The sequence below is a fragment of the Leuciscus leuciscus genome (genome assembly GCF_965113295.1).
Source record: "Leuciscus leuciscus genome assembly, chromosome: 4".
NCBI classification, from domain to species: domain Eukaryota; kingdom Metazoa; phylum Chordata; class Actinopteri; order Cypriniformes; family Leuciscidae; genus Leuciscus; species Leuciscus leuciscus.
In genome coordinates this window covers 40,540,795-40,563,118 of record NC_138728.1, presented here as the reverse complement: position 1 = coordinate 40,563,118, position 22,324 = coordinate 40,540,795, and the positions used below count along the sequence as shown (strand labels likewise).

The 22,324-nt window shown below is 37.6% G+C and overlaps 2 protein-coding genes and 1 long non-coding RNA gene across 3 annotated transcripts; all 3 read right to left on the bottom strand.

Moving 5' to 3' along the window:
* Positions 1-3,069: 3,069 nt before the first annotated feature.
* On the bottom strand, positions 3,070-4,747 carry LOC309496790. Its single transcript, XR_014205242.1, has 2 exons — positions 4,410-4,747; positions 3,070-3,279 (listed from the first exon to the last, which is right to left on the bottom strand). It is a non-coding gene; the product is annotated as an uncharacterized lncRNA (long non-coding RNA).
* A 12,956-nt stretch (positions 4,748-17,703) lies between these two features.
* Positions 17,704-20,173, bottom strand: LOC309497304 (uncharacterized protein). The gene is made up of 9 exons (XM_082167522.1): positions 19,794-20,173; positions 19,661-19,684; positions 19,313-19,522; positions 19,128-19,219; positions 18,940-19,044; positions 18,731-18,845; positions 18,570-18,651; positions 18,137-18,301; positions 17,704-18,029 (listed from the first exon to the last, which is right to left on the bottom strand). Exons 1-9 carry the CDS (start codon positions 20,149-20,151, stop codon positions 17,762-17,764), a joined length of 1,419 nt encoding a protein of 472 aa, XP_082023648.1. The 5' UTR covers positions 20,152-20,173; the 3' UTR covers positions 17,704-17,761.
* An 83-nt stretch (positions 20,174-20,256) lies between these two features.
* Positions 20,257-21,994, bottom strand: LOC309497426 (uncharacterized protein). Its single transcript, XM_082167709.1, has 6 exons — positions 21,789-21,994; positions 21,322-21,417; positions 21,178-21,243; positions 20,984-21,064; positions 20,813-20,902; positions 20,257-20,713 (listed from the first exon to the last, which is right to left on the bottom strand). The coding sequence occupies exons 1-6, from the start codon at positions 21,977-21,979 to the stop codon at positions 20,362-20,364; spliced, it is 876 nt and encodes a 291-aa protein (XP_082023835.1). The 5' UTR covers positions 21,980-21,994; the 3' UTR covers positions 20,257-20,361.
* Between the last annotated feature and the right edge of the window lie 330 nt (positions 21,995-22,324).

Genomic DNA, 22,324 nt, shown 5'->3' with positions numbered 1-22,324 from the left:
TGATAAAACTCATCAGATGCATACTTTGCGTCGTCTTGCGACCCTGTGAGCAAACTCCATTTTAGAGTCTGACAGCAGGTCTCAGGTGCACGCCCCCCCGCTCACGGTTCGTCCCCTCTATCTCCGCTGGGGTCTGGCCACTTTTCTAGCATTTTTCAAATATTGACAGTGGGTGGAGTCAGGCTCTGACCAGGGGTTTAGTTACCCTTTAAACATTTCACACTTCTGCCAGTATTTTTCTTTTATTGTTATTCTTTTGTTTGTATTCAGCCATTATAAGCCTTTATTCTGGATTGCATGGCTTGCCCAACAAGACCACCTTTGTGAAGTGTTTATTTGAAGCCTTTCTAAAAAGCAGACTTGGGACTTTGTGAATTCTTTTAACAAAATAGATAGTGAAATAGATATAGCTCCTGGTGCGACTTGCATTAGAGCAACAATTAGCATCAAGCTTGTAACACCTCCTTTCTTTTAAAGATGTTACTCTGAGGGGGGTTCAACAGATTTTTGACATGTATTGATAAATAAATCTCTTCACAGAACAAATGATCATTTAAACCTATTTTATATTGCTCACCAGTGCTTAATACATGTGCCAAACAGACAATAAATAAACTGCAAAGCACTTTATTTACAAAGATCTTTGTCTCTTCAATAATGTGTCAATGAGATGAAGTAAACTTATCGTTTGAATGTCCTGTCTTTTGATAAGGTGAAGTGATGATGAGGATGAAATGAGTTTCAAATCCAAAAGGCTATTTGAGTGCAATGCAATGGTTGTAATCCTATAATCCACAATGTGAGAAAAGATCGCAGTCAACGGCGTTCAATGAATCATTGTCCTCAGCGCCACTTTGCTGGCCATGTGCTATAGCCTCGTTGCCAGCGTGGACTGCACTTGGATTCACTGTCTCTAGTATCCAATCAGTGCTCACAAAAGAACATGTGGAAATTAAAAGTCCTTTCTAGAAAGAAAGCAAATAACTAACATCAGTGATCTTATGAAACAAACACAACGTCAAGTATATAAATCAAATCAATCAGCAGAAACTCAAAGAGTTCTCAACAAAGGACTTTAGAGGAGCAAGAAGGTAGCGTGAGTTCAACCATTTGATTTCCCTCTACCAAACGAATTGACTTACTCTGTGGTAGCAGAGTTTATATGTCCGGTTACCTCCAGGCAATAGCGCCCTCAAGCTGCTCCTGTTGTTACTACATGTGACCCAAATACATCACACAAGGGCATCAACAAGAGTAGAGTAACTAAAATACAATAATACAACAAGTAACGTTTTGTCCGTTACAAGCCACGTAACACAATTTAAAAGATTAATATTAACCTTTTACTCAAATAATATTGATAGTATTTTTTTGTAATTTCCACACTGCTTTTCGTGAAAACAAGCTATGATACGTCCACTCCTAGTTCTGGTTCTTCGCCAGCCCCTCGGTCCACCTCCCTATCCCTCCGTAGATCTGTTACGGCATGAGGCCGTGCCTTTCCAGAGGGGGGCACTCTGTCACCACCATGTTCAGTTTAGCTTTAGTTTAATTTTCATTGACTCTTATTATGTTTCTCTTTTATTATAAAAAATTATAATAACACTGTATATTATTCTAGCCTAATACATGCCGCTGCGGCTCTGCCTAGGCCTCTGGATCCTACGGTGTTGTCCAGTCCTGTCATCGCATCAGCTTTGTCCAGGGGCTCGTTCTTCGTACGTTGCTTATTACATCCGAGATCAAATGACACATCCAAGATGATATCATCGTGCTAATCATGATCTGGCTAACTCGGTTCTTCGAACACACCTGGGCCCGTATTCATAAAGATTCTAAGAATCCTCTCAAAGTCACACCTCAAAGTCTGCAAAAGCCAGGAGAGAGGGCTGGCAAAAAGTAGCAGACAATTTAAATCCGTTAGAAGTGGCCATGTTAGATGTTTTTATCACTTATTAGCCTATATTTTTGTATTTTAATAATTGCATAATTACTTTGTTCATTGTAATGTCAGAGTCACCACACTAGAACATGGAAACAAATAAAAGTGAAGTACAAAAATATTCTACATAATGGTAATTTTTTGTTATTATAGTCTCTTCTATAAAAGGAACTGTTAAATAAATGGTTGTCTGTTTATAAAAGCAACCAAGAAAAAGGCTGGAAAAAAAGAAAAGATCTTAGTAGTATAGTCATTTCAACTGTTAAATCTTGAGTAATGATGAATTGCTTTGACTTGTGAAAGTGAAAACTGATAAACTTATGTTAATGTAAAAAATATTGTGCCATGAGTTATTGATCACATGTTTCCCGAGTGTAGTTCATTGTAATGACATTGTGTTTTCCTCTTTTGTGCACTTTTACATAATACACCAACACTTGTATCTGTTCCCAAGAAAGTGGTGGCTGAAATATGTGCAGTAAGTGGACATTTTCTAACTTTCCAAAGGAAAGAAAGTATAAGACTTTGTAATGTCCATTTGTTTCCATTGCACTGGACAGTGAATAAACCCTCTCAGATTACTGTCATATGGAGGAACTAGCCTACCTGCAAGTGCATAAATAACTTTACTTCATTTATACTTGTATGCTTTATGGCAGCAATATAAGTTGCAGGATTCCACATCTACAGAAAGGCCTACAGAAGAGTCTGCACAGACAGAGGAGACATAGGCCTACAGGTGGGCAGTGGATAGACAACTTTTCCTTTTTATTTGTTGCATGAGGCATGTGTCTAATATCTCTTGTTGCAGGCATTTGAACACTGGCTTTTCTTTACAAAGAACAATTGAAATAAAACTCAAGGAACTAAGCATATTTGTCTTTTATTAAACATTTAATGAAAAGTTTTTTTTTATTATTTTTTTATTTTTATTTATGTTGTGTAATATGGCACATGCAACAATGTCACAGGCCCTGTCAGGTGTGCAAACCTCAGACTTATCAGACACTGAAATCTTCTATGGTACCAATCACGTTAGTGAAGCCTGAGTGACATACTGTAATCGGCATGGTCATGATCTTCATAAAAAAATTATGATAGCCTAAAAAAAAAAACTGCTTTAAAAAAAACTGCTTTACAACATTGGGTCTTAAGTGGCTTGGAAATGCCACAAAAAAACCTAAAACTGTTTTTTAAACCTAAAAGCGCCAGGTAAACTCCGAATGACACGACAGACAGCACTTTCCATCAAGTTCTCCGCATCTCCAATAGTGTAAAGGAAAGAGCCACTCGCAAATAATCTTAGGGCAATGCAAACAGTTTGTGCTGTAGTTAAACTGCAAATTAACATTTATATTCCTTATAATAAAAACGAAAGACCTATGTTACAGACATATGAAAGACAACATTTCGTTGATTAGTTTTGGATAGATTACACATTTTTACTGTAAAATATCTGCCACCTCAAATAAGCTTTTGTTTGCCAATTTTTGCTAATATGTTAAATATGTTTTGTCAATGTAGGCTATATTCGAAGTTTGAAATATGTATGATAAAATGTATACTTTAGTTTTTACAAAGAAAGATTACACTTCAATTGTTGTTGTAATTGTAACCTTTTTAATAAAAAAATATATATTTACAAGGTAGATGTAAACAAATTTTAAAAGGTAAATATAAGCATTTTCTTTAAATAATTTTTATTGTGTTTTATTATTGACAAATTTGGGGAGAGGATACATATTCCAAAACTGAAAATACAGTATGAGAATTAACTGCACAATTAATAGACATGTTTTCCTTGGATATTATACAATTTGCAAGCAAAATTTGTGAAAAAAAAAAAAATTTACATGCTTCCAACTGTGAACCAATTTGGTAGAATATATATATATATACTGTATATATATTGCTCTTGCATTCTTTCTTGTGGCTATAGGTGACACACCTGAATGAATGGCTCATTAAGTATGCGGGCCCCATTGTCTCCTGAGGTGTGAACCACTACATATGCATGATGCTGTTGAATGGTTGACGCCCCTTGCGCATATTGCCTTTACAAACAAAAAGTGTTTTACAAGATTTAAATCAATGTATTGTGTTATGTGAATGATAAGGGCAGGATGATTTTCACATCATTTTGAAGAAAAAACTCTAGGCAAAGACATCAATTAGTCAAAAGTCTTATTGACACATATTTAGTATGTGTTTTGTGGCCTTATTTCAGAAACTTTAGTTTTTAGTTTTTTCAATAACCATGCATAAACATTATTCTCTCAAAAATACAAACATGTACATGCATGTTGCTCACATATTATGGTAGCCCTGTTTGTGCTAAATAGAGTGTAATTATACCTTTGCCATTAATATGTTTATAAGCAACTGAAAAAAGCACAAATGTCAGGGCATGTCAGAACATCTCAAGGACCCCAAAAACCCCTCAGACCTCAGAGGGTTAAAGCCCGACTCCGACAAGTCGAAAATAAATGTGCGTTCCAACAATTTTATAATGTAAACGACAATCTCACGAGTCACGAAAAAAAATATACATCTCAGAAAGTGCACTATCGCGCTGCGCTGGACTTCCCCATGGACTTCCCATATCAGCTCCGCTTATGAAGCCGCAGTCTAATCCTGTTTACATGAAATAAGCCTGCTCGTTCAAGCAGGTTCAAGTTTGCGCACCTGTTGCTATGACAGCAAGTCCAGGATGTGCGTCGAAGAACCAAACAATCCAAGATCATGCCAAATCGTCAACAATCAAATCCAGCTAACTGAGTTAGCGACGTACGAAGAACGGGCCCCAGGTCTCCGGATCTCTCGGCTCCATCACTGGCGGTCAAGCCACTAACTCCTCCGTGGCTTTAGTTTACTCTCACACTTGGGAAGAGCATCTAAGTAGATCAAGTTTTTAATGAGTTAGCCAACCCTTAACTAACCCTTAACATGCTCAAGTGTGAGTTTGCCATGGCAGTTGTTACCTATTTAGGTAAAAAGGAAGTTCATGGTCAATAAAGCCTGTGGAAGCAAAGGTAGCAGCTTGGAGTTTCCTACACCCAAAAATGAAAGAGAGTTATGGCATTTTCTTGGAATGGTAGGGTATTAACAGGGCTTCTGTAAGAACTTTTCTACGGTAGTCACTCCTTTTGACTGACTTGTTCAGTACTGCCAGAAAGTTTGTATGGTCCTCTGAGTGTGACTGCTTTTAACACTGCCAAAGATCTTTTAAGTTGTTCTCCTGTACTTTCCTTGTTTCACTCTCCTGTTCAAATGCAGGTAGATGCCAGTCCTTCAGGAGCTGGAGCTGTGTTATTGGCAGTTGCATCTTATATCCTGTGTGCTACTATTCTTTTTTGTCAGTTGAATAAAAGGTTCAAGAGAATGAACAAATCACAGGTTCTTGATTTCTGTTGTTGTTGCATTTTACAGAATTTACAAACTTTCTTGGAAACGGGGTTGTACAATTAATTATACAATGTAACAGTTTATACAGCTCTTCATTTTCTGTTCTCTTTTTATTTAAAGTGAAACTATTTTTATAATTTAATGTAGCTGTTTAATTCTTTCCTGCTGTATAAATAAATATATACATAAATAAAAATTTTGTTGTTGGTCTTTCCAGAATTTTTTAAACCAAATTTTTTTTATTTCAGTGCATTTCTCTGGGGTTCTTCGGTCACTTCAGACCGAAAAGTTTTACATAATTTTTATTTATTTTTTTAATCGTAGCTTCATTGGAATGGTACGAAACTTGGTGACTTTTATGGTACTTGGTATATGAACACACAAAAAATTTGGGGACAGGATTTGAAAAAGCTAAGTGGTCGTAAAAAAAATAGTCACACTCAGGGGCTTCGCGGTCAAAAGTGACCGCCATAGGAAATGAATGGGAAATTGGTAAAACTACGAAAATACAGAGATTTTTTGGTGCGTACAATCTACAAATCAGCCACGATGCAAAAAAAAGCACACAACAGTAAAAGGGTGAATCTCTAAAACATCAAGAGTGCAAAATAGACAAACACACTCACACTCACAGACACTTATATACACACACAAACAGGCACTCTTGAACACATAGGCACGTGCACACACACAAACACACGTACATAAAGTAATGTGAGACTGTAACAGAGAAAATTGAGAATATGTGAAATAAAATCAATGAATCACATACTGGGGAGACATTGGGTAAGATCAAAGATCAAAATAAGATTTGAGTAAGATCAAAGGATGGAATTCTTCCCTAGTAACAAAAGCCAATTACAGCATCTGTTTGTGAAAAAAAAAAACTTGGGTATAAATAATGCCACTCTGAGTCCAGCCCACAGTTCATTCTCCACAATGGCAAAGAGATATACTGCCCAGGAGACCCTGGAGTATTTACTTCATTCTAGAGAAAAAGAAGAAGAAGAGGAAGAGAGCACTGAGCCAGATGACCCAGTTGATGAAACCTCTGAAGAGGAAGATTTTACGGAGGCTGACCCAAACTTTGCAACAGAGGATGAAGATTCATCCTTCACAGACACAAGGGAGAGCGCGGGCAGAGGAGGTCCGAAGACATACCCCTGGACCCACAAGGTATGCCTGTGTCAGAGCTGAAAATATAAAATCTAGCTATTTTAAAACAACATTTTCCGAGCTCCATTCAAAAAATGCTTGTTGAAATGACGAATTTAGCGGGGCAACGAGTGTTTGCTGAAGAATGGTGCAATATTGATTGGACTGAAATGCAAGCATTTATTGGCCCTCTGATCTTTCTGAGGTTTTCAAATCTCATCATGAAGCTGCATGTAGTTTATGGCATAGTGAGATGGGGAGGGCAATTTTTCAAACCACCATGCCACTGAAAAATTTCAAACGGCTATCAAGGGTTTTACACTTTGATGACAAGAGGACAAGAGTTGCAAACACCAGCTAGTGTTTTAACATGCAGGTGTACACCGGAAAACCTGCAGGGATACAGCACGAGCGAAACCTGGGCAAGCGAATAGTCCTCGAAATGATAAATGACCTTCAAGGGCATATTGTCACATGTGACTTTTTTTTTTTTTTACTTCTTATGCTCTTGGCACAGAGCTCCTGCAGAAGAAAATAAGAATGGTAGGAACGGTCCGAAAGAACAAGCCAGAGCAACAACGAGAACATGAAAGAGAAGACAGGAAACCAGAGATGATCTTATATTACAACAGGACCAAAAGTAGAGTGGATAATCTTGAAAAGGTATTTGCTACTTTGTATTTTTTTTATTACTGATAATAATAACAATTATTATTGGAATTAAAATAAAAAGTATTTTATGCAATTATGATAAAAAATTATATATATATATATGTGTGTGTGTGTGTGTGTGTGTGTGTGTGTGTGTGTGTGTGTGTGTGTGTGTATAAAATAGTATATTATAATATTTAATAATCACTTTGTTAAAGGTCCCATTCCATGGATTATTTTTATTATTTAATAATGTTTCCAGGGGTGCCCTTATAATGTTAGTATGTTTTTTAGATCAAATTTTTTTATAATTTAGAAATAAAAGGCATATTTCCTAGCCTGATTTCATTCCCTGGTTTGAACCATAGATATCATATAAAGGCTAGATGTCTCGTCCGCGCTGCTGGCCAATGGAGCTCGACATCCGCACACGGCGGCCATCTTAAGACAGGGTGCTCGCTCACTCATAACATGGTGCATGTACTTTTAAATAACCATAACTTGCTCAATTTTCTACCGATTTTCAAACGGTTTGGTTTGTTATAAACGTCAGAGATGTAGCTATTATACTGCATACATATGAATAATTATGTTCAAAATGTTTAAGCATTCAGAATTATAGCCACGTTAATAACGTTTGTAAGAAACCAAACCGTTTGTAAATCCGTCCAGATTTCAGCGAGATAAGAGGATTTGTGTGCGTGCTGCTCACTCACCTTAATTCACAGAGCCCTGTCCTAAGATGGCCGCCGGTGATGCCGGAAGTGACTCCGCCTTAAGACATCTAGCCTTTATATGATATCTATGGTTTGAACACTCTGTTTGAAGGGGCGTGTCTGCTGTGAGACTTCAGTGTAAACACCCACTGCTGTGATTGGCTGACATGCTTGCATATGAAATATCTGGCATTACATGTGGAACTATCTGGAAAACTTTTACTATTACAGCTATTATACGTTTTTACTATTACAGCTATCTGGATTAACGAATCGTGAGAAGTTTTTTAAGTATTTAGATCTATTACCATTACATAAAAGGTTGCAGTGATGAGCATTGAGCAGATGACAGCCTGTTGATCGCGTGAAAGATCTTATCATTGCAACGCAGTTTCTGCACTCTCACTAATGATTTCACCAATGCAAACATGAGGTATATAAATACAGTAAGAGCTTCGTTGTGCAGTGTAACAGCGTCATTGATTTCATAACGAGTTTTGGCAAGAGTCCAGATAAACTCGCGCTGTGTCACCGACAGCAGCTTGGGCGATTGGAAAGGGATTGTTCTTTGATCGCTTTCTGTATATAAATCACAGTTTAAGTAAGATTATTTTCATCCTACTAAGAGAAACGAACAATGTGAAGAGTGATCGCTACTTCCATATTAAATCACTTACCGCTTGCTGGAATATAGTTGAAATTGCCCCCTTCGTCAGTATGAAACGCTGAGAGAAGCCTGCTTGATATTATTCCAGGTTAGAAAAACAGTCCGTGGTGAAATGGACAGAGCAAGCTAACAACTTCGAATTAAACTTTTGCGGTATCCGATTAACACGTCTGTTGACATTTCGCCATCAATACGCCTGTGTTCCTGTGGGCGGAGGTTACGGTTCTAGTGACATCATTAAAGAAGGAAGTAGAGGGGTGTAGTCCAATCCAGCCGTTTTTTGTAGTCAACTTCTGTTAAATAAAATATCTCGCTTGGCATTGAACTTTGAGCTTTATAATTTTACAGATATTATTTATACTCTAACAACAACATTACACACTAACTAAAGTTTGAAACATGGGATCACATAGAACGGGACCTTTAATAACTGCTATTCTAATCTAAATGGCACGTAAAGTGAATTGAACTGTCACTAAGATGACAGCAGTAATACTAAATGTTTGTGTATGCTTGTGTGTGATATTCCAGATTGTTGCAACATATACCTGTGGGAGGAAGACGGCTCGCTGGCCCATGGCAGTATTTTTCAACATGATTGATGTCTCGGCCTACAATGCTTTTGTGATATGGAGGGAAATAGATCCCACTTGGAGACAGGGGGATAGCTACAGGAGGGGGCATTTTCTGGAGGAGCTAGGAAATCGCTCGTGTACCTTCATAAAAACTTCATAAATTCTTTGCACACAAGCCTCTCTGCATCTTATGAGGAAAGTGCAGGAATCTGATGAGGAAGCAGTTTCCTCCAAGGCTGGTCCCTCCACGGCTGGTCACTCAGCCAAAAGAAAAAGAAGCCAAAGGTGCTTGCCAAGGGATTTATCAACAAGCATCATTTGCACAAAGTGCAATCATCCAATTTGCAAGAGACACTCCGTCTGATCTGTGACCTGCAAGAAACACTAATTACAGTTAGTATGTAAATAATATGCACATAATATGTAAATATAGTTAGATATGTAAATATATCATGATTTTTTGTTCATAATTTGTTGCCTTTTGAAGATGTTACTGTTCACTGAATTGTACAAAAAATTGATTTAATGAAAATATTTATTATAAAAGGTTTATAAAAAATGACTGAATGAATTGCATTTTTATTAAATTAGAATTAAAACAATGGGTAACAAAATGCTTTCCATTTGTTCTCTTTCTAACGCAACACTGAAAAAAACTACTTGTAAGATTTACTTAATAAAATCCTCGTAACAATTTGCACAAGTATATTTTAAGTAAATTTTACTGCTATAATATCAAGTACAACTTACGTGTCATTATCAAGTAAAATCTACTTAGTATTGAACGTAACGCTCATGAAGAAATTAAGTAAAAATTACCTATTTACATTTCATTTAGAAGTTATATTTATTTAAAGTAATTACGTAGTTTATTTATTGTTTTATAATTATGATTAAATACAATTTATAATTAAATCTTACCATTTAATGAAGTAAATAAGTAGATTTTATTTAAGTTCTTTTGTTTTCATTTACTTAGTTTTATGCAATTATAATACTCCCTATAATTATGTAAACATTGCTAATGTCTTTTTTATAAATAATCATGAACATAAATAAATGAAATTTGTATATATATATATCTATATTTTTCACAAATCACACAACTAAAATACAATTAAACAGTTTATTTTCCAGTCATCAAAAAATGTTCTTCATCCAAAAATGGACATTTTACAGTCATCTCTTGACACAGGTGCATTCAGTAAAACTTCAGAATTATACTGTAACCCTTGTTTTAAACATAAAAATGTATTTTAAAAAAATTAATGCAAAACATTCAACATTCAAAACAGCACTCTGAAATAGTGACCTTTAAAGAATACCATTTAAACTTTAATGTATTAAAACATCATCAACAGCTGAATGTTTAAACAGTTCTATCATGCCATAGCATTTAATACAACTTCATCTTCAATCTTTGAACTTTTGGGGAGAGTTTAAGAAGGATGGATACATCGATTGGATCTTCTCCATCAGCACCATGGACGACCAGTATTTTAATGATGTGCTGAGTGATGCCACTGCAGTTGTCCTCCTGCATACAGTTTAGAAGAAAAATTATAATTCTTTTGAGAAAAACCAATAAAAAAGAAATTAGCAATGTTAGGGGCTGCGTTTACAGATTTATTAAACTCCTTTGGGGTCAAGCAGAACGTCACTGGTCCCACTCATCGTCTTAATCATACGCTAGATTTAATTATATCACATGGAACCAATCCAAGCGATATAGATATTATACCGCAAAGTGATGATGTCACTGATCATTACATGGTAACTTGCATAATACGTACTGCTGAAATTTGTCATGTTGCGCCACGTTATCGACCAGGCAGAACAATCCTTCCAACCATTATAGATAGATTCTCAAATAGCTTACCTGATCTATCTCAGCTGCTCAGTGAACCCAAACAACCGGATGAACTAGAGGAAATGACTAGCACTATGAGCACCATTTTTTCTAGTACATTAGATATCGTTGCACCAATTAGATTAAAAAAGGTTAGAGAGAAAACTAAAGCGCCATGGTATAACAGTGCTACGCATGTTATCAAGAGAGAAACTCGAAATTTAGAGCGTAAATGGAAACAAACTAATTTAGAGGTCTTTAGAATCGCGTGGAAAGACAGTATGTCACATTATAAAAAGGCCCTAAAAGCAGCCAGAGCTGAGCATCTCCACAAACTAATAGAAAATAACCAAAGTAATCCAAGGTTTTTATTTAACACCGTGGCTAGACTAACAAATAAACAGACGTCACCCGAACAAAATATACCGTTACAGTTCAGTAGTAATGATTTCATGAACTTCTTCACTGAGAAAATAGAAAGCATCAGAAACACAATTGTAAATGTACAATCTTTAATGGTGTCTTAAAATTCAGCCTCAATTATCGCCCCTCAAGAACAACTACACCGCTTTACAACTATAGGACAGGAAGAGCTAAATAAACTTATCATTGCATCTAAACCAACAACATGTTTATTAGACCCAATACCCACTAAACTATTGAAAGAAGTGTTATCTGTAGTGGAAGAGCCTCAATATTATTAACTCGTCTTTATCTTTAGGTCATGTTCCAAGAACATTTAAACTGGCAGTTATAAAACCTCTCATTAAGAAACCACAATTAGATCATAATAATCTAGCAAATTATAGACCCATTTCAAACCTACCATTTATGTCTAAAATACTAGAAAAAGTTGTGTCCGCTCAATTGTGCTCTTTCTTGCAAGAAAATGATATCTATGAAAAATTTCAGTCAGGATTCAGACCGCATCATAGCACTGAAACTGCGCTCGTTAAAATTACAAATGATTTACTTTTAGCTTCTGACCAAGGCTGTATCTCAATACTAGTTTTACTTGATCTTAGTGCTGCGTTCGATACTATAGATCACAAAATACTCTTAGATCGACTACAAAACTACACTGGTGTTCATGGACAGGCATTAAGCTGGTTTAGATCGTACTTATCAGACCGCTACCATTTTGTCTGTTTAAATGGGGAAAAATCGAAGATAACGTCAGTAAACTATGGAGTGCCGCAGGGATCTGTATTAGGCCCTCTGCTATTCTCAATATACATGCTGCCGCTTGGTAATATTATAAGAAAACATGGAAATAATTTCCACTGTTATGCTGATGACACTCAATTATACATTTCATCACGACCGGATGAAAACAATAAATTATCTAAATTGACAGAGTGTGTTAAAGATATAAAAGATTGGATGACGCGTAATTTTCTTTTATTAAATCCAGACAAGAGAGGTAATACTTATCGGTTCAAAAAACCGCCCACAAAACCTCGCACAATACAACTTTAACATCATAGGATGTCCTGTTACTTTATCCACTACAGTAAAAGACCTGGGTGTTATACTCGATTGCAACCTGTCTTTTGAAAATCATATTTCATATGTTACAAAAACAGCCTTTTTCCACCTTAGAAACATTGCTAAGCTACGTAATATGCTATCAGTTTCTGATGCAGAAAAGTTAGTTCATGCATTCATGACCTCGAGACTGGATTACTGTAATGCTTTATTAGCTGGTTGTCCTGCATCCTCAATAAACAAGCTACAGTTAGTCCAAAATGCCGCCGCTAGAGTTCTTACAAGATCAAGAAAATATGATCATATAACACAGATTTTATCATCACTGCATTGGTTACCTATAAAGCTCCGTATTAATTATAAGATATTGCTACTGACTTATAAAGCCCTAAACGGCTTAGCTCCAGTCTATTTAACGGATCTTCTATCGCCCTATAATCCATCGCGCTCTTTAAGATCACTAAATTCAAGGCTTTTGGTCATACCCAGAACCACCAAAGGAGGGAGAGCATTTTCACATTTGGCTCCAAAACTCTGGAATAGTCTTCCTGATACTGTTCGTTGCTTGGACTCGCTCTCCCAGTTTAAATCTATATTAAAGTCGCATCTCTTCAGCCAGGCATTCATATAATCCTACAGTTCAAACTACAATCCGGCCTCTAGCTCATAAATGCCAGAGGAGAACTGGCCCCCGACTGAGCCTGGGTTCTCCCAAGGTTTTTTTTTTTTCTCCATTAGGTCACCTGATGGAGTTTTAGGACACCATTAGGTCACTTGATGGAGTTTTTCGGTTCCTTGCCACTATTGCCTTTGGCTTGCTCAGTTGGGGATATTTTGGGGATATTTAATTTAATTTTATCAATCAATAAATTCCTCTTGAAACAAACTTTGTTGTATTATTTTAATTTAATACTGTGAAGCTGCTTTAATACAATCTGTATTGTGAAAAGCGCTATACAAATAAAATTGACTTGACTTGACTTGACTTAAATGATGACAGAGTTTTTGGGTGAACTATAATAATAATAATAATTCATTACATTTATATAGCGCTTTTCTCAGCACTCAAAGCGCTTTACATAGAAGGGGGATCTCCTCAACTATCCCTTTAATGCATTAATGCATACATGTACTTGTTTAGGCATTAATGCATAACTGTATTTGTTTATGCTTCAATGCATACATTAGGCTTGTTCGACTTCATACAGCTCTGCGCAGACCGATCGGCAACTGACTTGAAGCAGTGCATGCCGGTTAGAAATTTTGTCTGACTTGATACAGCGCCGACGCCACGTGACTGTGACATATGCCATCAAAGTACCGCGAGAGCATTTCGAGAGTAGCCGGAGAACTCAGCCAGCGCAGCTTCTCAAGAGCGGCTGCACTGGGCTGCAGGAGGGCTGATGACGACACAGCTGTCCCACGATTGGCCGGATTCACTTCATGACAACGATCACGTGTGTTTCGTGTTTATTCGAACACCTTTAGTTACTCTAAAGATCACAAATCAGTTTTTTATAACAGTAAACACTCTTTTCATGTCGTATGTTATATTGTGTCATGTTTATCAAATTAAAACTGATTAAAAAACGTAGCCTATAGACTCCACTTCATTAATAGTAGAAATTATGTTGAACTTTATTCTTGTTCAAACAGACGCTGTATGAAGCAGTACATAAAGTAGGCCTATTGAATAAAAATGTCTCTGAAACATCTGTGTATTATTTGGCCAATATTACATTTATTTCACTTCAGCTGTGGTAAAGTACGCGAACACCACGTGAGCGGTCACTACGGGAACCAGAAAGTGTCCGACTTCACGTCTCCGTTTGCAGCTCCTCCCCGCCTGCACGCGGCTACTCTCGCCGATCGGTTACATCCAGCCGCAGCCGATGTCGAACACACCTACTGTGACGAACATCACGCACTAAGTCACATGACACACTGAGTCACATGACGCACTAAGTCACATGACACACTGAGTCACATGATGCACTAAGTCACATGACACACTGAGTCACATGATGCACTGAGTCACATGATGTGTGGAGCACATGGCTTAAGAGAGCTGGAAGATGGCAGTTAGTGAGTAATGCCTTGTGTAGTGGGAAGATGTGGGAAGTTAATCCCTGCATATCTCCAAACAACCTGTGAGGTGAAAGGAACCTTTCATTAATTGCCTTGGGCCTATGCCTTGGATTTGCCTTGGATTTATGGACCTTTTGGAAGTTGCTGGATGTTCAGGGAAATTACCAATGGTACAAACGACAATGGAGGACAGATCATTTGTCTGACTGACTGACGGGACAAAACCAAACAAGTATTGTTTTTTTCCTTTTTCTTATTTTTTCTTATGCTGGGTTTGCCAGTTGAGTGTCCAAGGGACTGTGTAAATATTGTTTAAAGTGCTCTTTCTGAACTGCACAGGGGACTGGTTGCTTAGTGCTGGTCTGAATGGACTTAATGGTCTAAGAACCTATGAACTCTAAGCTACTCTGCTGGTTTGAGAACTCAGTCAAGAACTGTTAATGTGAACTTGTGAAACTGGTGGTTTGCACCCCAAATGAGTTGAAAAGGAATGAACTGAATTTAAACGAATGTAATTTTGAATGAACTGATTTATTTTTGTTGAAAGATTTTGTCATGTTAAGTGGGCCTGGAATTGGGAATTGAGTATTTTAATTTCTAGGATCCTTTCCTTATAAATTGAATAATTTTTTTGGTTTCTTGTTTTGTTTTTTATTGAACTTGCATTTTGTGAATCATTAATGCTTTCCCCTCACTAAATGTTATTTTTGCTCAAACAAAAAGCTAATAACAGTTTCTATGAATTGAGCCTGTTGATATTGTGTGTTTCTTCATCCACATATTAAGGGTTCCTACTTTTTTTGATGTTTGAATCCTTTGTACGGTTGACTGACTCAAATAAATTTAGTAGGGTTAATCTCCTGCTTGGCACCCCAATAAATTAGGTCAATCTGTTACAACATGTATTTGCTTATGCTTTAATGCATAAATGTATTTATTTATGCATTAATGCAGGGGTCGGCAACCTTTTTGTCATAAAGTGCCATTTTTAAGTTTCCAAGTTCATCACTGTGCCACAACACACACACACACACACACACACACACACACACACACACACACACACACACACACACACACACACACACACACACACACACACACACACACACACACACACACACACACACACACACACATATATATATATATATATATATATATATATATATATATATATATATATATATACACACACACTCATAAATACACAAACATTAAAAATTTTCATAATGGCTTACACAGAAATAGTACAGAAATTTAAATATTTCTCTTGAAATTTGTTTTAGATTTAGATAGACAATTTAATAATATTTATAACTCCTAACTAGAGATGCACCGATTACAATTTTCTAGGCCGATTCCAATTTTTCATTGAGTTTGACCTGCCGATACCTATTTTTTTTAGCCGATTCCGATTTCATTTTTTCTAACTACTTTACAGCACAAACAAATATTTATTTTTTATATATATAAAATACCATATCCTTTTACCCAAACTGAATAATAAAAACACGTTTAAATGGGTAAATTTTATATAAATATTTTTGAGTCTTAATTTTCTTTTCTGACATAACCTAATCCAGTTCTTGTTAAAGCAACAACATGGAACTTTTCCTCTGCGGTCGCCCTACCGGTTGGAAGCGGAATTGTCCATTACCGCTGTCGTAAACAATTTTGCCTACCGCATCCTACTGTCGCACTCGCACGTGCACGCGCACGCTCACGCTCGCTGTTTATCCAGCACCGGCTTTGGAATCAACTATGGCCACAGACAAGGTACAGTATGATGCATGATTTTATGACATCACAAACGAAGAGAAAATAACTAAATTACATTACTTGCTTTTTTATATATAGTATTTATTATGTATTATAGTATTTATTTTTTATTTTGTGTAAGAGTAACCTTGAAACGGTATAACAGCAAGATAGGTTTAGACAAGGATAAAAAGTAAAAACTTATTGCAGAACAGTTAAGCATGTAGTAGTCATTTGCATTGTCTGTGAAAATTTTTTGCATTTTGTTTGAAAAATATTGCAGAGATAGTTGACACTGTTTTAGTGGCTGCTTTGCTACATTATTTATATAGATACCAAACATTTCCTTACTGCACCCTTAGCTTATATGTTGCTAATTCTTGCTTTTTGAGCAACTACAGTTCTAAATTACAATTCATGCCTGTAATTATTTGATCTTCATACAGTTACCATAATAAGGTTGTTATTAAGTATATCATAATAAGTCAGGATTCATCTACCTCATCTGATTTTACACCCTCAGCCAGTGCTGATACAAGGCCAAAAAGCAGAGGGGGGCAGAGAAGCAGAGGAGGGAGGAGAAGCAGAGGAGGGAGAAGGGAGGATATTGACCCTGACAGACAGAGAAGACTCCAGGATCTGCAGGACAGGAGAAATAGAGAAATACAGACCCAGATCCACTCTCTGGGACCGCAAGAGAAGGACCGCATCCTTCAAAAGGTCATGTTGAGGCTCCCAGGACTGATGTTCGATGTGCTGACCATGCATGAAGACACAGAGAGACCAAGAGTACCTGATGGTGGTGGACTACACTGGTGTATCTGTACATACTGCCGGGAAATGGACACTGATCTGGAGAGGCTCTGCTGCCGCCAGGCCCCACAGAACTGCATTAGTAGGATGGCCTACATGGAGTACTACATCCTGGATGAGGGTGTTCTGAGGCTAGCGAGGGCTGCTTGGAATGATATCTTTGCAGTTGATGATGCACAGGAGCCCGGTGTAGAACAAAGACAATACAGACACACAGCCTACCGACAATTTGTGCTATGGCAGTATGGTCGCCTTGGGGTTGGAAACAGAGTGGTCATTCCCAGCTGTTGTGTCTGGAGGATCAGGGAAACTTTTCCTGACCCAAGGGGTCAGTATACTGGTTTCAGGGTGCGTCGGCTCTTGTGAATTTTTTTTTTTAAGTTTTTTTTATGGTGTTATGGTTATTTATTATAGTTCAAGTTCGGTTATTTTATGAAAACATTGGTTTCAGGGTGCGACGGCTCTTGTGAATTTTTTTTGTAAAAAATAAAAGTTTTATGGTTTGAATTTTTTTGTTGTTGTTATAGTTCAAGTTTGGTTACTTTCTTGAAAAAATAAAAAAAATAAACAACTTGAAGGTCATCCTTATTTTATTTACATTGATAACTATTTACATATTACATAGAGATACACCACCACCTATGAATGCACTCAGCGCTCACTTTGGGGGACACCATCCCCACGTGTAACGTGAGTATGAACCAGTTCGGAGGTGGATGGTGGCGATGTAGCAGCCAGCACACCCAAGCGTCTGGGGTCATTGAGCCGGAGAGTCTGTCTCCTTGGAAGACCTGCTCCACTTCTCAGTCGGTGTGGAACAATGGCCCTCTGCAGGTCTGGAATGTACCCATAGTCCTTTTTGTCCTTCAGGGCATACACGCTCCAACATTTTGACTTCTTATTGTAGTAACGCCTGTACCTAGAAAGAAAACACAGTTTGCATTATAGTCAGATATTCCAAATCTGACTATTTGGAATAAATGTTTTTCTACTGGAAATCGTACAAGCATTATAATAAACACTTACATCTTTTTACCATCTCTGTTACGCGCGGGAAGGCGATGATTATGACTATTGTAGTCGATCGCCGCCAGCAGGGTCCGCGTGTGATACACTGCGGGGCTGTAGGCAAATCGTTTTCCAGCGTACATCAGGATGTGATTCTGGAAATTCTCTAAATCTGACGTTGTCCTGTAGGATGTGAGAACCAAACAAAAATTACTTTGACTTACAAAAACTGGTTAACAGCATCGCACTCTCAGGAAACCCTGTTTTAATTAGATCGCTTCTTTGTGTCAAGATGACAGGCCAGCCAAGCAAACAATATATACATCAAGCTAGCATGTGCAAGACACTGCTTTGCAAACACATTGTAATTCCAAGATATTATGTATTGTAATAGTGCTTGTCAATTTTTTTTGTTTTGAAATAAAAACCGATAATTGAAATAATAGCTTACCTGAAGTTAATGAACTTCCCAACATCCTTCAACCACCGCTTGTCCAATACAATAGCGGTGAGAGCCTGGTGAGCTTTCGAACCTGTAAAAATTCATACTCTGAATAGGCTAATTGTACATTCATAGTCAGACACATGGCATGACAATCACATTACAATTACCTTGTATTAACCAAGGCTTCTCCTGGGTTCTGTCCCCTAGAGGTTCATGCTCACAGCATCCCGTTGACCATGTGTGCTGGTTGCGGACATGATGTAGGAGTGCATGCCACTTCAGCTTTAAAAAATGAAAAAGCAACAAGTCATTTCTCCCACATTTTTCACACACCAAAAAAATAGTTTGTGTTTACCACTTTGCAATTTAATCCTACCTTGAACTGTTCTTCGGAAGAGGCTTGCTTGGCACAATACCAAAAGTGGTTCACAATATCTTTTATCCAAGGCAGGAGGTCTGACTGGTCCCTCACTGTACCAGCCTGAAAGAAAAATGTAAATGTTACACAGCCACAGCATGAACAGATTCAACTATCCAATGAGTGTGTGAAATAAGAAGGCATACCCGTCGTATCTTCTTCCCCAAATTCTTGGCTGCATGCCAAATATCTAGGGAATGCTTCAAACCATGTGACTTGTATTTACCACGTTCAGGATCTAATAAATAGTAGTCATTATAATCAAACAAACCAACATGAAAAAAATGAATTTGAACACCACATTTTGTGAAAAAAACCACATTGTCCTTACTGAGCAATGCTGAGATTTGAGGATGTGCATCAGTGACAACCTCAGTCACATGGATCTCTGGAAGAAGTGCATCCATTGTCCTAATGAAGCACTCCTTTTCCATGATGACCGAATTTCTGTCCGTCTCCCGCTTGTCGACAGAGACAATATGTACAATGTCGCGAGTGTCTTGCTCTATAGTCGTGTATGTGCAGTATTGTGCACAGTGACCTGTAAAATGAGGATAAAGTTAGTAAGGGTGTGAACTATATGTACCATAACCAACTATGTCACACAAGTGTGCTCTCTCCACCACACACACACACACACACACACACACACACACACACACACACACACACACAATACCTGGAGAATCCATTCTGCCATCACCTAAGGAGAAAACAAAACAAAATTATAATGGTAGAAGTGTTTTTGACTTTCACAGTAAGTCAGAGGCATGTTACTGTAATAAAAAAAAAAAACTGAATAAAAAATTCACCTAGGACAACAACTTCCTCCTTTTCCTTCAAACTGTTTAGAACATCGGCTCTTATCTTTTGCCAGAACTGTTCGACTGGTTCAATGCAGTATGTGTCTTGAATTTTGAAAAAAGTTGAGTCATTCACCATCCCCATTTGCATGAACTTGAACAGAAAGGCAATCTTCCTGTAATTATTCCCGGAGAGCAGTATGTTGATGGCCAGCATGAAATCACCTCCCTGCATGCCATATTTCAAAAGGGGCTGCGAATTCCACTGCCACAAAGTGTGTCCAAAGGGACATACCTGTAGAAATGGATGGGGGGAAATAAAGAATTGGCCTATCCCAGATTGAGCACACATCATAAATACAGGCATGATGTAAAATCTTGGATATACTAACTATGACAAGTTGTTTAACCTGACAAATTCTATGAAGCAGCATTACATAAAAATAGTCTCAACAACATTTACCAACACCATTGTGCAGATAATTTATTTTGTTGCTAATTGCAGTTTGAAAAATCATGATACACTTTACACAGTAGTCTAACATAACTCATGGAGCTGGGGGATGTTCATTACAGATTATAGTGTAGCATCAGAAATTACAAGACTTACCCATTCCAAGATGACTCCAGTTCCCCTAGTTTTCAAGTTCATCTGAAATGGTGGTCCAGCAGAGCATGCAGTTCCGGTCACCTTGTTGAATTTGCTGCACTTCTCTATAGGCAATTGGATGTAGTTGGCCAACGTCTTTAGATTTTCATGATACACGATACTGGCACTCTTGCCAACTAGGTCATCTTCACAAACAACCTTGTATGAGTCTGGAATATCGCTCACATCATCTTCTGGGAAAGTAGGCATTGCGACATCAATCACGGCTTCATCCACGCTGATCTCGTGCAGCTGTTCAATGACATCTTGACTTCCAGGACTGCAGATGGACAAACAGATCAAAAACAAACATGGACTAGTTAATAACTACCATTACTGTAAATACTGTTCAAACTCTAATTTCATTACACAACCATACCGTATCTGAAGAAAAGGGACATAATCTTCATCAGAACTGTCCCCATCTTCACAGAAGCTTTTTTTAGTCCACCGCTCATCCATGTCAATGCTGCACATATGAATATAGTCAGACTTGAACATATTCATGAAATAATAAAAATTGGAAAAACAATTCATGTGCAAAACTTGCGTGCTATTTCTCAAATCGTTCCTTGCATCTTCATCTGGAGAGTCAAACTGCTCCTCCTCTGCAATACTCATGGAGTGCATGCTACAACCAATTTTAGAACATACATAAACGAGTGAAAAAAAATATATGTACAAGCAGTCAACAAGCCACCAGTACAGTCTACAAACCATTGTCTCACTATTAGGCAAACCCACCTGGCTTCTAGCACACCCACTTCTTCTGTGTCCAGTGGTTGTACACCTTTGACTGAAATGTCATCTCTAAATAACAAAAGAAAATTAATTTTGAACAACACTCCTAAAGATTTGCTAAGCAGTGCAGAAAAACAAATACATTACCTATCACTCTCCTCAGTAACGCTAGACACCAGCAGCTGTGGTAGTTGTGAATGTCTGGCTTTACTAGGTGTCGATGTCACTTGCCGTGTCTGGTAGCTGAAAAAAAAAAATATTTACGGTTGCTGTACATGAAGCATGCAGGTTTTTTTCATAATGGGCAATGATAATATTATTAATCTTCCTCCTTTCATAATTTCTACATGTTTAGTAGACTAAACATTTTAACTCAAACATTTGCGATTTGCATGTCATCGATTGCAATGCTCAAATCTGAACGAGAATAATAGCGATAGCATCCTAACCATCTAAAACTAGCATGTTAGTGTTTACTAGCTACCAAATTCATAATTCGCACACCTACTAGCTGATTCATGAAGATAAATGGAGGACCAGATAGTTTACATAAGGTAACGTTAGCTAGCCAGGCAGACAACAGATTAGAAAAACTAAAGATAGTATTTACTTACTAGTCCAACAGCATGACGGCCAAGTCAGCATCAGTAGGGCATCCCTCCTCCTCCTTTAGCTCACGCCAGCGAGCAAACGCTCGACCAATATTGATCCTCGTCCTGCCTTTTAGTTTATCACTTTCTTTTTTCCTCTTTCGACTCTCCTCCGACAAAACCTTGGACTTACGTTTCGCTGCTGCATCAGCCATGGCGAAAACAGACGCACGAAAACAGACGCTGGTTGTAGTGGTGGGGGAAGTGACGTATGCCGTAAAGCAGTCGAATTTTGTAGTTCTTTTTGAGCGCAGGTTACTACCCGCTCCCCGAAGTTACATAGTGCCAGTAAAAGCGATACAGACCCCGTCAGGCTCTGGCAGACGTCTCATTCAACCTATTGTAAGTCGATGTACCATCACAAGGGTCTTGGAAATATATTATGAAGGTTGAAAAGTTACATGTTGTTACTTTAAAACACACTAGACATGCACATTCTGTGCATTTTGGGCACTTTTGTTTGGAATCATATTTATTTTGTCCATCAAAAGTGTGCTTTC